The 14,893-nt window shown below is 33.3% G+C and overlaps 2 protein-coding genes across 3 annotated transcripts; one reads left to right on the top strand and one right to left on the bottom strand.

Moving 5' to 3' along the window:
- Positions 1 to 2,991: 2,991 nt before the first annotated feature.
- LOC135142092 (probable cytochrome P450 6a23) lies at positions 2,992 to 11,539 on the bottom strand. 2 transcript variants are annotated; one of them, XM_064073754.1, is made up of 3 exons: positions 11,439 to 11,539; positions 3,405 to 4,775; positions 2,992 to 3,351 (listed from the first exon to the last, which is right to left on the bottom strand). In XM_064073754.1, the coding sequence occupies exons 2-3, from the start codon at positions 4,771 to 4,773 to the stop codon at positions 3,188 to 3,190; spliced, it is 1,533 nt and encodes a 510-aa protein (XP_063929824.1). In that variant the 5' UTR covers positions 4,774 to 4,775; positions 11,439 to 11,539; the 3' UTR covers positions 2,992 to 3,187. The 2 variants fall into 2 exon arrangements, with proteins under 2 accessions (XP_063929824.1, XP_063929823.1); XM_064073753.1 differs by lacking the exon at positions 11,439 to 11,539 and adding an exon at positions 4,832 to 4,900.
- Positions 6,869 to 10,630, top strand: LOC135142044 (uncharacterized protein K02A2.6-like). Its single transcript, XM_064073691.1, has 2 exons — positions 6,869 to 10,402; positions 10,458 to 10,630. The coding sequence occupies exons 1-2, from the start codon at positions 7,222 to 7,224 to the stop codon at positions 10,526 to 10,528; spliced, it is 3,252 nt and encodes a 1,083-aa protein (XP_063929761.1). The 5' UTR covers positions 6,869 to 7,221; the 3' UTR covers positions 10,529 to 10,630.
- Positions 11,540 to 14,893: the final 3,354 nt, after the last annotated feature.

The raw sequence follows: 14,893 nt of genomic DNA, 5'->3' as shown, positions 1-14,893 counted from the left end.
GGATGCAGGAAGAACTGTGGAACTACAAAGATAGACCATAAAAACAACAAAATGGCCAACCTCAGAAATAAATCAAATAATCAAAAAGAAAGAAGATAGTTGAAAAAGACATATAAATACAAAGAGGCAGAAGATGTGAAACACACAAAGAACAAAACAAAAAAATAAAGAGGACGAAAAAGAAAGGAAAACAAAAATTATGATTAAAATTCGAAGAGAAGACGACCCAAAACTACAAAAAAAACAAGGATGGATACATAATCACACATGAAGAGAAAACAATGTACAGATGACAACAACATTTCTAAAAATTGACGGAGGATGGTGGAGGTGAAGAGGAAGAACATGGGGAGCGCTATGAATCAATCAGAAGAAATAGAAACAATACAGCAAGAACAATTTATTATCAGAAACCATACGAAAGACAAAATGATAAAATATATGGGAGAAAAAATTGGTCCAAAGTTACTTTGACAGAACTTCCCTCGTCCTTGAAATACAGTCCAACGAATTTCGCTACTTCGAAAAATTGTAAAAAAATGCTTTCTGATAACCATTGTATAGTAAAAACCAGTGGTCTAAAATGACATATTCCAAGGAGGTGCCGTCCGCGGACATACGGACAATATGAAATATATTCAGAGAAGTAACCAACGGAAAAGAGTGTATTATTATCACTTATCAGTGTACATGCTTAACTTCGATTGTTTACGTTTATACATCGAAAGAATGTCACGTAGAAATTTGTTAATTTGAATGAGTTGTCTCCTCAAAACAGAGGACTAAAATTATTAATTAAACCAAAATGGAATAAATTGTTTTGGATATGATTACTATTATTCTTATTTGATCATAATTAAATAAAGACGTGGGTATATTAAAATTTTCTAGAAAAAGAGGTTCTTAATTTGATTAAAAAAAAATTGGTCGAAGGCTGTAAGTATAATCCGACAAAATCAGCTCTTTAAAAAAATGATAAAATTTAATTTTATCGCTTTGTGATAACCGCTGTAAAGTAAAAATCAGCGGTATAAATAACACCCCCGCAACCCTTGTGCCGGAGGGACAATCTAAAATATATTTAAAACACATAACTAACGGGATAAATGTCCTTCAGCACTAGGTAAAAGCAATCTGAAAGTCAAGTAGTTATTTATGTCTATACATTGAAAGAATGTCACGTAGAAATTAGTTTAATTCGAATGAGTTTGTCTTCTCAAAACAGACAACTAAAATTATTAATTAAACCACAATCGAACAAAGTGTCATCAATATTGTAATTCATATTTTATCATTATTATAAAAAAAGGTGCGTATTCTTCACATGTTCGAGAAAACTAGGTGACCAATAAAAGGTTTGTGATGCCGTCATCAACATGGATAATACTAGTCACAGCACAAAAAAATAGTCATAGCGTATAACCAATGCAAGAAAAAAAAAAAAAGGGCCAAGTTCGACATCGAACCCATATCGGAAGGTCGTACAGGTTGCCTTCTACCCGATATAGCCACTGCGCCACGAAGACTCATATCCCGTGTTGGTAATGTAACGTTATTATAACTTGCAGGTGTTTTTGCGAAAATTTGAACGTTTAGCGCAAAAACTGAAAGCGGATTCGTGCACTCCAAGTATAACATTCATATCATTTTAAAATATGTTTCAATTAAATGACGTCATCAATTTTTTGGTGGGGATGATTAGCAAAATTTTACAACAATCGGTCCAGCAATTTCGTAGACTTCGAGAGTAAAAATGGATACAGACACCAGACAGACAGACCGACGGAAACGGGAGACTACTTTTTTCGTACTATAGGGGTCATGAAATGTCAAGGACAACACAAACTAATGAATGAGATAATACGGGAAATAAAGATACCAAAATAATGTAAGTATTCATCATATTACTAATATATAAAATAGGGACAAAAGAGAACAAGATAGATAATCATAGGGGTATTATATTGTCAAGTATCCCCGAAAAAAATCCGGCAAGAATAATGGAAAGAAGAATAAAACAAAAGATTGAAACGAATATGTGGACATAGAAGAGGAAGAAGCACACAAGACTTATTAATATTTGTGATCAGGAAAGCCAGCGAAAAATATACGGCATTGTTCCCTCGGTCGAAGTCCTTCGATAAATCGAACAACTTTCTTTTGGAGTCGGAAAATGTTTATAGCTTGGGTTGAATTTTCCTAAAGTAAAAATATATAGTGGCATAATTTAAGAATTGCTTAATTTGTCTAATCAGGTAGACTATTGAAGTCTATCAATAGGTATTCCTAGTAGTTTGACGCTAATTAAATGTGAAGCGCCAGATAAGGATGAAGGATCTAAAAATTCAAAATAACCATTAATAAGTTTAGGGACCGGTTTCGTGTATTTCCCAATTGATACACATCTTCAGTCTTAGCACAAAAAATTTAAATAATACCAAATTACCTAATCTGTCTTGTTAACACAAGAGTTGTCCAAATAATATAAAAATTAGTACGACGGTAATTTAACTTGATAATTTAAAATTTGCCGCTGATCGACCTTCCTGAAGTAGATGGTTTTGCCCTTGCAGCTAACGTCCACAAAATTGCACGAAATCCTTTAAAATTAACCCTGCATTACAGTCCGTCTGACTATTAAGTTCCTCATATTTGACAACAATTATTTTAGTAGTTTTGGAGATTATCTGCCTAACACAAATCGACACAGACAGACAGACGTCAGACGCCAGAGTCACGGAATCGTGTGACCAATTTTTTCGGTCCCTAGAGGTCATTAAACGTCGAGAAAACAAAAAATTAGCAAGTCGCCAAATGAACTGGAGGCCAAAAAACACATTTCCACTTCATTTTCGTTTCTTGTCATTTCGTTCATAACCGTAATCGTTTATTTAGTTTAAAATATTGATTTGAAATTAGATTTCTTACAGAATTTTTCTACACATCTCAACTTTCTTCAGAAAAGAACCACGTAGAATTTAATAAAAGGCATTGTCTGCATATTTTTATCCTTTAATTTTATGATAATACAATTTTATAAATGTAAAAACAAGTACAAAATTTTACAAACACTAAGACTTAAATCGAGAGGATTATTTCCGTAATTGTCATTTTACATCTACTGTAACCATTTACCTACGTATATTATGATTACATTTTTTAATACTGACAAAATATTTTTGAAAATCTAAATTTTTTCTGCACTCAGCCACACGTCACCTTCTGCCGATAAAATACCGCCAGTTGGATTTATCTTCAGAGGTTCCATGGTCTTCTTGTTAACCGTAAATTTATAATTTTTCAGCAAAGCCGTTAAACCAACTTTTGATTGCATGAGACCAAAGCGCATACCTACAAAAAATCAACAATCATTATTTTAATACAAACCTTATTTTATTTTTTACCTATACATATCCTAGGACCTTCTCCAAACGGAAGATGCGTGAAGTGGTGTCTCTTACTCTTATTTTCTTCGTTAAATCGTTCTGGGTCAAACTTTTCAGGGTCTGGATAGTACTCTTTATCGTAATGAATAGCATAAACTGGTATTTCAACTGCTGTTCCTTTCTCTATTACCACATTTTGGTCTGGAATTTTGTAGTCTTTAACACATATTCTTGCAAGACGGGACACCGGTGGATATTTCCTCAAGGTTTCGTCAATCACTTGATCCATGTACTTCATTTCTTGGATTGCCCCGTAGGTAATCTCGCCATTATTCTTAGCAAGCACTGCATTTATCTCATCTCTTAGTTTATCTTGGATATCTTGATGTCGTGCGAGTTCATAGAGAGCAAAATTCATGGTGGTGGAAGACGTTTCAAACCCAGCAATGAAGAAAACGAAGCTCTGAGCGGCGATTTCCTCTACTGTTAAACTGTTGCCATCATGTTTGTAACCGCTTTCACTTGAAAGTTTATTATTCTTGAGATCTATTAATAGCTGCATGAAATCTTTGCGTGTCTGATTATTTTTCTCTCTATAGTCAACAGTTTCTTTAACAACTTTCATGAAGAAATTAGAAATGTCTGGAGGAAACACAACCACTCCTAACTTCTTAGCTAAATTAGGGAAACTAGTAATGAGGAATAGGCGAAGCATTCTTAACTTAGAACCTTGGAAAAGTTTACGCCCGTAGTACCTAAAAGTCGAATCCTCTTCCTTAAAGCTGTTAAATTCCAAACCGAACGCACACGATCCAATGATATCGGTGGTGAAACATGCCAGTATCTCTTTGATGTCAATTGGTACTTTTTTCACACGATCAGATTCGAGTTTTGTCAATAAATTGGGCACACAGTCCACTAGCGTTTGAAACATCATTTTCATCTTACCGGAAGTGAACGTTGGGGTCAGTTTGGCTCTTAAATTTTTCCACCTTTGTCCAGCTAAGGAAAACAAATGTGCACTCAAAGGATCTGCTTCCTCGTTACAGTACGCTCCACGATCTACGAAGTGGTGAAAATCTTTTACCATTATATTTTTGATGTAGTCCAAATCAATGACAAAATAAATAGGCGTTAATACTGTATAGATTCCTCCATGCTTCCATCCCTTGGCTTTCATTTCATCGTAACAACGTTTCGAATTTAAGCAGATGTGCTGTTTGTTGTTAAACGGGTTGGGCATGTTACCAAAGGGTATCTCTGGTGGAAGTTGTGGTATATTTTTGCGTGACCAGTACTGGTAGGTCCATTTGAAGTACGCAATGACAAGAGTAATGGCTCCAATTGCACAGCCAATGAAAACTCCGATGAAAGAAGCATACGCCATTTCTATATAACAAAAAAAAATTATTACAAAAACTATCAAATAAATTATATGCACCTACTTAATGTTTAGCTTAAACGTTGTAAAATTTGTTCAAGGTATTTACTACAACTGTGTATCTGTAATCTATTTCACCGTTTATATATTGTCGGTTAATCCCGATAAAAAATTGTTTATCATGACGCACTGCAAAATTATGTGTTTCTCCAACATGAACATGGAGTCAACATCATCTTGAAACTTTTTGAAGAGAAATTAAAGTATATGTGCCAAGAGGCCCGACTAGTGCCCACAGTGATCTCTATTCCTTTTTGTACTCTTTGAAAACTTTTAAAAATATCAAAGACAGATTTAACTTGGAACTAGTTTCTACTGAGAACTGCATGGAAGTAATGTAAACAAATGTCCTTTTGGATTATGCCAAATTTTACCTCGTTAGCTGCGCTCAGCGTTGCTTAACAATTTGACTTGTAAAATATTTTGAACTAGCATTCATTCTTTTAATTTTAAATACGCCTACAGTGTCTTTTTCCCACGTATTGCATCATAGTTGTCTTACTAATCTACCAAGAATACAAAAAATGGTGTAAACTTATAAAATTCAATTTTGCAAATTTTATTTTTTACGATAACCGCTGTATGTTAAAATAAAGATGTGTGGATTTTCGAAAGTAAAAAAAATATGCGATGCGTGTTTCCATTGCAAAATTTGGGATGACATTATCAGCATTTTTGCAAGGGCACGCCGTCAATTTGAATAGTTGCAGTGTAATACTAAATATGACGATACTGTATACCCAAATTTTCAGTAAAATTACATCATTCATTCTTCAGTTTATTTTGCTCGTATTTGGTTATTGCCATCCCAAAAATGTTAAAAATAATAGTAGGGACAACGTTATAGAAAATGATGATTGTGCTGTTTACAATCACGATGATGACGGATATGAAAGATATTTATTATCTGGTTGCAAAAAATAAATTTGGTTAATAAAAGGCCAAAGAACTAAAGAAATAAAATGTATGCTACAAACTTATGGAACTCATATAATATGTCTGGATGGCACACATTAAACCAACCCTTATTGTATTGAATTAACAACCATTCTAGTGCTAGATGATAAGAACATGGGATCCTCTGCTGCTATTTTAATAAGTAACCGAAAACATTAATTCAGGAGGTATTTTTGAATGGAACTAAACAAATTACTGGACTAATTATACCGAATTATATTATGACAAATCATACCACGATTTATTGGAACAGCTGAAATTCTGTAATAGCAGCAGCAGGAAATAGATTACATGGCATGTTGAAAAGAATTGGTTCTTACAAGGTACGAGCAAAAAAAATAACCATATGAAAATGGAGAAGACATTTCTAGAGTAGAGAATCAAATCTTGAGTTCATTGTCATAGAATTCGTGGAGGTATTACTTTAATTAAGGTAATTACTTTATGGAATATCCATTCGGTGTCTCGAAACCTGCTTAGACGGCCTTGACAAATTAATAATTCACAAATCATGCCAGATAATTATTCTCATTCTAAAGTCCATGCGACTCACCGTGATCTAACAATTAATATGACACATACAGGTGCAATTAGTCAATTAGTATGGTCGCAAAAAGAGATTCTATTAATTAACTTGCCCATTCTGCCAACAGGCTTGACTTTTATCAAATAACATTACAGAAGAATAAATGCGATTGTCCCTTGAAGTGTGTAAACTGCAGGCGTGTGTTAGCAAATTTAATTTCGTTGATCATGTTCTGCGATAAAAAGTCACATGTGTAAACATATACATTTAGTAGTGTCAAGCAAAAAGATGACTCTACCAAGCTTGAGAGCGAAAATACAGCAACTGTTACACAATTGGTGCAAGAAGTAACTGTGCATTTAGGATACAATGGTCACCATGAAACAATTCAACACAGCAATAATAAAGGTCAGAGATGTTAGGAATTGTTCAAACAAGGAATAAAACTCTGTGAACAAAAGGCGATTCATCAGAACCAAATAAAAGGAGGAGATTTAGGAGATAAAGTCCGTATCTAAATAAATAGATTTGCCAACATTTAACCTTAAATGGGTACCATTTGTTACAAGTGTTATTGGCATCCCTGCCATTTAGTGAGAATAAGTTAAGTTGGCAATGACCAACATTAATGTACTGTGTATTTTGGTACTTGTAGAATGTTACACATGTTTAGTTATTAAAGTTATAATTACAACAAGCCTCTTTCTTATAACAAATGAAACATGGTGTCAGTGTGGGATTAATAATAATGGATTATTAGGAAAACGATCAGCCACCTAAACAAATACAACAGATGGATGTATCGTAAGTGCAAGTTCCCGAATTGAGGTTAGGATAACCACGTGCAAATTCAAATACTGCAAATTCACAAAAATCCAAGTCATCTGAAGAAAGTAACAATAAATACTAACATGGCACAAGAAATGGGAATGTTTCGAAGGCCCCCAGAGTTGGATTTTTCAACAAACGTATCGTTCAAATGGGATTTATGGAAACAACAATTTGAACTTTTTCTAATGGCAATTTCGAAAGAGGACGAGACAGAAAAAAGGAAAATAGCGATCTTTCTCAACGTAGTAGGGGAAGAAGGAGTAAAAATTTACAATTCCTATAAATTAGGTGAGCAAGCAGACTTAACTCTCGCAATTGTTTTAAATAAGTTCGGAGACCATTGCAAACTGAGAAGAAATGTGATCTACGAGAGGTACTGTTTCCTGAAAATAAGACAAAAGGAAGGACAGAGCTTTGATGCCTACGTAAGTGAATTAAAAAATGCAGCGATGAAATGTGAGTATGGCGACCAACAAGACTCAATAATTAGAGATCAAATTATATTTAACGTAAGAGAAACACGGCTACAGGAACAACTAATTAACGAAAAAGATATTACGTTAGAGAAAACACTAGAAAAGTGCAGAAGTGCCGAAATAAGTAAATTCCAAATCAACGAGTTTTCCAAGGGAAATCAGCATCCAATGGTAAATGTGTCAGCGATCAACAAGAAAAAACAACCAATGAAGCAGATGAAAACTGGGAAACCAACTACGAAAATAATAAATAATTGTAGAAATTGTGGACAAGTAAGTCACCCAGTAAACAAATGTCCAGCGTTCAATCAAAAATGTAGGAAATGTAAGAAACCAAACCACTTCGCAAAAGTATGCAGAAGCAAAACCAACAGCAATCATAGCGTCCACGAAATAGAAGATGAAGAGGTTAATATGAGCAGTCTGCAAGTTCTAAATCTAAAGATCGAGGGTATCACTGCGGAAGAAAACACTTGGTACGAAGAAGTAGAAATTCAAGGTCAAAAATTAAATTGCAAAATTGATACTGGTGCTCAAGTATCAGTACTTCCGTATAATGACTTCAAATCACTGAACACGAAGAAGAAATTGCAGCCTACAAATGTCACACTAGTAGCGTATGGAAATAAAAACTTCAAAATTACTCCAGTTGGACAAGTGACACTGAAACTGAAAGTTGGAAATCAAATAGCAGAAGTTAATTTCGTCGTCGTTAACCCTAGTTCTGGTGCTATTCTTGGGTTACAAGATTGTCTAAAATTGCAATTAATTTCCAGATCAACCAAAGTAAATGAGCCACAGAAGTACATTCACGAGTTAACAATGGAAATGGTTACTGAAAAATACAAATCAATCTTCAATGGCATTGGAAAAATTCCAGGAACACATCACATCACTGTAAGCTCAGAAGTCAAGCCAGTAATTAATCCACCAAGACTGGTCCCTTTAAGTCTACATAAAAGATTGAAAACAACTTTGGAAAAATTCAGCAAAGAAGGAATCGTCAGCAAAGTCAGCAAACCAACGAAATGGGTGAATAATTTGGTAATCATCGAGAAACCAAATGGTGAACTACGCCTGTGCCTTGATCCAAAAGATCTGAACACTGCAATTCAGAGGGAAATATATCAAATTCAAACACCGGAAACCATCATTGCACAACTAAGCAACAAAGAATATTTTTCCGTCTTCGACATGTGTCAAGGGTTTTGGCAAATTGTTTTGGATGAAGAAAGCTCCGAGTTATGTACGTTCAATACACCTTTTGGTCGATATAAATTCAATCGTCTTCCATTTGGTCTAAAATCCAGTCCAGAGGTATTCCAAAAGAAAAATGAAGAAATGTTTGGAGATATCCCAGGAGTACACGTGTACTTTGATGACATTATAATCTCAGGTGAAGATGAAAGAGCGCATGATCGTAATTTGCAATTGTTTTTAAATAGAGCAGCTCAAAACAATGTTAAATTAAATTCAACCAAAGTTCAATTTAAAGTAAAAACTATTCGTTATTGTGGTCACATTATTAGTAAAAATAGTGTAGCAATGGATTCAAAATTCACTAAAGCAATTACTGAGCTTCAAATTCCTAAAGACAAAAAACATTTGTTAAAATTTCTTGGTATGCTTAAGTATCTAAGTAAATTCATACCGAATATGTCCCAAATTTCAGCTCCATTGCGTGAATTAACTAAAGAAAATACACCATTTCAATGGGATAAAATTCACACAGAAAGTTTCAATAAACTAAAAGCTATTATAGCCAAACCACCAACATTAGGTATATTTACTAGTAATCAACAACTAAAAATACAAACTGATGCCTCAAAAGATGGAGTAGGTGCAGTTTTATTGTCCAATAATCAGCCCATAGCATTTGCATCTGCAGCTTTAAGTTCTAACAAACAAAATTGGGCACAAATTGAAAAGGAAATGTATGCTATTGAATTTGCTTGTAAAAAATTTCATTATTATACCTATGGTAGACATGTTATTGTTAATTCTGATCACAAACCATTAGAGTCAATTTTCAAAAAAGGAATAAATCAAATTTCTGCTAGGCTACAACGCATGCGATTACAATTGCTCAAATACGAAATAACTGTTGAATATTTGCAGGGTTCACAAATGTTTGTTGCAGATTATTTATCCAGATCGTTTTTAAATGAGATAGAACCTGATAGTGTAGATTTTACAGTTCACACACTACAAAAGGAAATTGTAATTTCAGATGAAAAGCAGAACCAAATTAAAGAAGAAACAAAAAATGATCAAGATCTAAAACAAATTTTACATTTTTATGAACATGGTTGGCCTAATAATGTTAAACAATATTCAAAGGTAGTTAAACATTTTTGGAAAATTAAACATGACATTACAGTTAATAATGGTATTATATATTTTAATGAACGAATTGTAGTTCCTCAATCGTTACAAAGTTATATGTTAAAAATTTTACACGAAACCCATCTAGGTATAGAAAAAACCAAAGCTAGAGCTAGAGAAGTATTGTATTGGTTAGGCATGTGTAAAGACATATATGAATATATATCAGGCTGTGAAATGTGTGAGAAGTTTAATAGAAATCCGCAAAAGGAACCTCTTAGGTCGTATGAATGTCCAACGCGACCATGGTTTCGAATTTCAGCTGATATAGCTTATTATGCTGGTAATGAGTATCTTGTTGTGATTGACTCATATAGTAAATGGATTGAATTGAAAAAGTTGAAATATAAAGATTCTCATGAGTTAATCAAGCATTTTAAAGAAATTTTTTCACGACAAGGTATTCCTGAAGTCCTTATTGCAGATAATATGCCATTTAACAGCTTTAATTTCAGAAATTTCGCGAATCAGTGGAATTTTAAAGTCATTACTACTAGCCCAAATTATCCGCAATCTAACGGACTAGCTGAGAAAGGTGTAGGAATAGTAAAAAATTTGTTTCGAAAAAATACTGATATAGACTTAGCATTGTTAGAGTATAGGACAACACCAATTGTAACTTTAGGATTTTCACCAAGTCAGTTACTAAATAATAGACGTTTAAGATCAAAATTACCTGTCAATAACAAATTATTAAATACTGAAAATATAAACCCGAAATATGTACATGATAAATTAAAATCTAGTCAGATAAATCAAAAAAAGTACTATAATAGAAGTGCAAAAACATTGTCTTCATTTGAACCGGGTCAAAATGTGTATGTAAAGAATCATAACAATTGGGAAAAGGGAAAAGTAGAAGATAAGTACGACACACCGCGGTCTTATATTATAAAAACTGAGCAAGGTCAAGTGTTTAGGAGAAATAGACGTCACCTTCGTGAATCGAAAAAGGAGTTTGTTCCGCGTGGTAATGTTGTCGATCCAATTTCTGATTCTGAAAATGAGACATGTACCCCTAGTATGAATAATTCGACCCCTTTTAAAACTGTGTCATCCCCAACAAAAATTAATAATGATGTAAATGTATGTTCAGGTAAGGAACCTGTAAGTCGACCTCACAGAAATAGAAATATGCCATCCAAATACAATGATTATGAAGTGTACGGTGTTCCTTCAACCTTAAAATAGTTTTGTAAACTTAGTGAGGGGGGTGTTACAAGTGTTATTGGCATCCCTGCCATTTAGTGAGAATAAGTTAAGTTGGCAATGACCAACATTAATGTACTGTGTATTTTGGTACTTGTAGAATGTTACACATGTTTAGTTATTAAAGTTATAATTACAACAAGCCTCTTTCTTATAACAAATGAAACACCATTCTCTAAATAAATTTATTACACTGCTAGGTATTATAGGAAACTTAAATATCGTACCTGTCTGAAGAATTGCAATCAAAATATTAAAACAATCAGCAGATAAAATGCGGTAGCAATATTTATTACCTACACTTTACGCTTTTTTTCGAGACTACCCGTACCCGTGTTGTAGAGCAGCAGCGGTACGACGTGTTATGCCCCCACTCTCCGTGGGATGGCAGTTTAAAGACAGGTAACTGGGTCTCGCAAAAATTTGGTAGGTAACAGCATCTGTGCAGCTCATTCGATAATACATTGCCAGTATCTATTTAAAAAAATCGTAAAAAATCCTTGCCCTCATAGTTTATGGAACTTTCATTTAACTCCTCTTCACACATTTTTGCTAAAAATTTAATAACAAGAGACTGCACACATTAACATTATTAATAGTTCAATAGGAATAAAAAAAATAAAAGGACACTAGAAATAATGTCACATTCACCTCCGTTGATTGTTTTTGTTGACTCTGTAACTTGATTGGCACAAGAGTAAGTTATTTTAATGCAATTATAAAAAATGTAGGCAACCAGCAATACACTAAAATCCTTTACCAAATCACCCACATGAGCGCACCATCAGAGGTGCCGTCATTGATATTATTCATAGCGGAGACTCTTCTATTTCCTGTTTAAACTAGTAATACCAATACCCTAGTTTATTCATTTGAATTCGTACTAGCGTGTCGACAAGTTTACTTCAGTTTCACTTTCCACTAAAAATATCAGTCAAATGTCAAAATAAATAAACAAAACCACCCCTTCCTGAAGTCCGGACGTTGCACTACTGATTAACAATCAGTTGTCAGATTCTGATGACTAAAGGGCAGATTTATATACACAAATATTTGTCAAAATATGCGCATCTATTATGCATAATGTTTCTTGGAAATATTCACAATTTTTGCCAAATATGCACACAAAAACAATAAACTACAAACACAAAACAAGAAAAATATATACACTACACATTTTTTTTTGCTGTTCCAATCAACAATCAAATGTTTTTCCTAATTTTTCAATGTAAAATTCTGTCTTCTATCTGTCAATAACATTTTGTTTGAAGAAAAACTTCTTTCCATATCAACAAACATACCTAATGGGTGTGTAATTTAACACACTAATAATGTCCGGACTTAATTCTACGTTAATATTTAGACATTAGCTACTTCAAATTAAACTGTTATTAAATGTCTTTTAAGAGCTTGTAACCGAAATTTTTATTACCTCTTTTACTTTTTTATTTACAGAATAACCTATTTTACAAGTTAGTTACTTTTATAAGAATTATAATAACAATATTCAGAACATTTTGTTCAGTTGAGGCTTATTAATGATTTTATTCCTCTGTTTTGAGACGATAAACTCATTCAAATTAAAATCTAATCTAAGTGACATTCTTCCAATATATAAACATAAACACTTCAAGCACTACCCATGTTGCTGAGAGGCCATTTTTCCGGTTGGTTATCTGTGTAAATATGTGCTGTGTTGCTTCCGGCCTTAGACGGATATATAGCGATGTTTGTGAGGCTAGAGGATCAAGACCCCGAAGGTAAAAGGATTCTTCTGGCCCAAATGTAAAGAAAAATAAAATTTATTTGTTTTTAATTTGATTATTACAAAAAGACAATTTTGTCATCGCGTGAGGCTTTGTTGACACATATGATCTGGAGATTGTGTTATGTATGCCGCTGGTTTTTACTTTATAGAGGTTATCAAGAAACAAACATCGCAAAATATAATTTTATCATTTTTCAAGGAAGCGGAATTTATGGGACTTATACTTCAGGCGCGAGAGAAGTTCTGTCGAAATAAACCTCGACATTTTTTTTTTATTAGACTTAAAATAGTTTGTCAAACTAATGAACTAGTAAAAATGTCTAGGGATTTTGTATCTAATGTAAATAGTCTGACTAATGTATATGTCATACTGTAACTAAAACGTATTATGAAGTTGTTATGTTATGTTCTCCATACTTAATTATTAATAAAAGTTTAATATAAAGACGTCTTTATAATCAATGATATGATAACATTGTTAATGGGATTACTATTGTCTAGGAGTGTACACAATTATGTACTATTCAGACTTTTCAAGATAATTTAATTTTTTTGTCAATCCACTCATCGGTTTGCCTGTTGACTTCGACTTTATCATAAGATACCCTGCCAATACTTCTTCTCTTTCGCCCCTGGTTAGCAAAAGCTCAGATTAGTTTGAATATGTTGTTCTTTGTACGTAAAGTACCTGTTAACAAAAAATGTGCGTGTTTTTTCGTAATGATTTTTACCCTTCGACATAAATTTTTTTTTGAAAGTCTCAGTTGTATAACAAGCTTTTTTAAGCGATGGTGAACAAGACGATTCCGAAACGCAAGTAGCCACCGCGATGGATGATCACTAGGATGTCAAAACTGTCGAATTTCGATTCCGACTCATATTGACCTTCCTTTTTTTTTATTGATTAAATCAATTAACCCCATTTTTTCGACAATTTGTGAATAGAGTAATGTTACGCTCGCCTATATTTAGTAATAATAAAATCAAAATTATTTTATTGTGCTGTGGCTTAAAATTAGTAATTTTAGTCGCCACCTCTCTTTTGAATGTATGTGCGGCGATGATGGGTGACATCATCGATAACGGCAGCCTGGAGAGGATTGCCGGAAATCTCGATTGCAGGGTCCAGAAAAACCTCGAAACGGCGTTCGCGAACCATAGGGAGGAATGTATAGGTTTAAATAGAGGCCTCGTTCGGGATCGAGCAAGTCTCAGTCAACGAGTGAATGAGTCTAGTCGAAATTATTGTGTACATAATAAGTTAGTCGTGTAAATTAGTATACCTGGGAAATAAATTTTTGAGTTTTATCCACGCCGATTTTAAAATACCGATCAATTTCTTGAACTATTTTTGATACGTGTGTATGATGTCTCTCTTTAGATCTTACAGAAATAAAAAAAAAATCGTTTGTCTAAAATTCTGCTGAAATTTGTACACTAAGCAAAACTTCTTCAGTTTATAAAGTGATCATCATGCAAATCTTCCCCATATTTTTTCAATATAAAAGTATCACCTACAGGTGCCAAGATGCCAGAATTTACTTTGATTCTAATCGGTATTTCATTTCTTGAATGGCTTGGTCCGGCCTTTAGATTTCCTATTGTTTGGGAAAATTTTATTTGAACACCAAGTGTTCTATATACCTGAACTAGTTTGCGGAATTACCTTTATCGATAGCAACGTCTTTGCTAGAGATTTAATAATTTTTGATGCACCTTTTGTTAAGCAAAGCAAAGAGGCTAACAAATATGTATTTTCCTAAAGTTTGAGTCAGTCATATTTGTTATAGTCAATATTAATATTTATTGGTTTATTAATATTTTTTCAATTTAATTTGTTTTAAAATCTTGATTAGGGACTTTGTATTAAATTTTCAAAAAATAAAGGATAAACAATTTTAATAAAGAGGTTTT

This window comes from Zophobas morio, unplaced genomic scaffold (genome assembly GCF_036711695.1).
Source record: "Zophobas morio isolate AGI-343-1 ecotype UQ-CSIRO unplaced genomic scaffold, CSIRO_AGI_Zmor_V1 ptg000046l, whole genome shotgun sequence".
Lineage (NCBI taxonomy): Eukaryota > Metazoa > Arthropoda > Insecta > Coleoptera > Tenebrionidae > Zophobas > Zophobas morio.
Note: the sequence above shows the minus strand (reverse complement) of the source record. Positions and strands in the feature narration are given on the sequence as shown.